General features: G+C 49.5%; 1 protein-coding gene across 1 annotated transcript in view; it reads right to left on the bottom strand.

Annotated features, from left to right (window-relative positions):
• CRYBG1 (crystallin beta-gamma domain containing 1) overlaps positions 1-2,072 on the bottom strand; it is a 247,783-nt gene that overhangs the window by 43,425 nt on the left and 202,286 nt on the right. The window contains exon 9 of the mRNA XM_030886739.2: positions 1,224-1,363. Coding sequence (XP_030742599.1) covers positions 1,224-1,363 — 140 coding nt within the window. The remainder of the gene's footprint in view (positions 1-1,223; positions 1,364-2,072) is intronic.

Raw genomic sequence — 2,072 nt, 5'->3', positions numbered from 1 at the left:
GCCACCTAAGCCTCCTGACTGCTGCCCAAACTTACCAAGCTGGGCTTTGCCTGTGCTGCTTTTCCCACGTGGGGCACCTGGCTCTCTCTCCTCCCCACACGAGCTGCACAGCTGCCCCCCTCACTCGCTGAGAGCTCTGTTTCCACGTCTTCCCAGCCACTCCCTCCGCAACTGCACAGCTCACTGGACCTCTGCAACTGTTTCTTGTAGCATTGAAGGACTTTAGTACATCCCCTGACACCTTGCACCTGCGCTCGCAGTCTATTCCTAAGCGAGAAGAAGCTCTGGTGGGGTTAAAGCCCTAAACCGCTAACCAAGTCAGTGGTTTGAATCCACCAGCTGCTCTGCAGGAAAGACCCGGCAATTTGCTCCTGCAGTGGTGCTCAGAAGAGCACTTGGTGCGCAGCATGCTCAGTGAGCGAGTGACTAAGCAGATGTACCAAGTGAACGGATGCGTCTCATGGATATGGTGTCCTTGATCTGTTCTGTGCCACAGCCAGAGCGTATACCGAACAACAAGTTTTCCTCGTTGCGCATTTTCAATTATTCACCTTCAGAAACTTCATCAGCCTGTCAAGGCCTAAACCACAACCGAACTCCCTCCTGTTAGGTTGATCCCAACTGAGAACCACCCTCCAGGACAGAGAAGAACTGCCCCAGAGTGCTTCCAAGCGCTATGGAAGTCTTTATGGAAGCAGACTGCCATGTCTTCCTCCCACGGAGTGGCCGGTGGGTTTGAACCTCCCACCTGTTAGCCAGCAGTCCAGCGCTTCAACCACTGAGCCATCAAGCTCCCTTGTGAAGGCCTTCAGGGTACCACGTGGTATGACTTCGTCCATGCAGTTCTACAGCAGCAGCCCTTGAACTGTTCTCGGGAAGTAACTTCATGCATCCAAAGGGGCTCTTTAACAATATGCTTAACATTACCCTAAATGCTGTCCGAACGCGCATGCCTTTGTGTATTTACAAAGCACGACAGTGCTTCCTTGTTATATCTCACTCGTGCCTGGAAGGCAGGCACCTTTCATAGGTCTTGGGGAGGTCGCCTGGATAAGAAACGGCTGCTCTACGGTGTGACAGTCTACACTTCCTGTCCTCATTCCTCCAAGTGAATAATTACTTAACAGGCCAATGAATTGGAGAAACTATACTTCATCTTCCCTGCCCCGTACTATAATCCTGCCCACAAAAAGCTTCATGAAATTGGGATCTGAAATACTTACGTGCCCCAATGTACTTTAATGGAACGAGTTTTATGCATTAAACCAAATCCCTGTATTTCTTCGGTATCATCAAAGTAGGAATTCTGAAGTCCTAACCCTTCTGGTTCCGTAAATAAGTCAATTTGACTCACTCTGTAATCCTGAAACAAAGACAGAGAGACATCTGTAACATCAACTCCACCAAGTATGTAAGTGTAGAGCCCCGTCATTATTTTTCTGTGGCACCTGGAACAAGCTTTAAATGAACGCACACATTTCACAAGGCGACTGCCTTTCTCACCCTCTCTGCTCTCCTTTCACCACTGACTCACCCGTGAGCCTCTGGGGCACGCTCGCTGCTTTCGGCCATGCCTCTCCGAGCAGCACACAGCGCACACACAATGGTCAGAGACGGATTTCCCTAGCATCACAGAGCGAGCACCTTTATTTCCCCCCACTCCCTCCAAACACTGCCTCGCTTAGGTTCCTTTGCGCTGACAGGACAAGTCAAGGTCAGAGGCTCCAGTCTACAGACCGATTGTGCTTACTCTTTCTCAACTTTGTTTTGTACCTAGTGCCTGTGGTAACTCTGCTCGGCCACGACTACACCTACAGGATGTTGGTTTGGCCTAGGCTGTAAAGATGAAGGTACACATTTTCAGTGAGTCATAAATCTCTGCATTTCACCCTGCCCTGCTCACTGCAGAAAGCTTCTCTTGGCTGCGTGCCTAAGCATTAATTGGTTATTTATTGAGCCTCTGTTCTGCTGCTGAACTCTGGGAGTACAGAAGAGGTTCTGGGGTACGGAAGAAATGCAGATGTTTAAATCAGCTCCGGGAACATGCTACCATTAAAAACAAAAACAAAAAA

This window comes from Echinops telfairi, unplaced genomic scaffold (genome assembly GCF_000313985.2).
Source record: "Echinops telfairi isolate 266 unplaced genomic scaffold, ASM31398v2 ScPeMD7_3533;HRSCAF=4204_0, whole genome shotgun sequence".
NCBI classification, from domain to species: Eukaryota; Metazoa; Chordata; class Mammalia; order Afrosoricida; family Tenrecidae; genus Echinops; species Echinops telfairi.
This window is presented reverse-complemented; position numbering and strand designations above follow the sequence as displayed.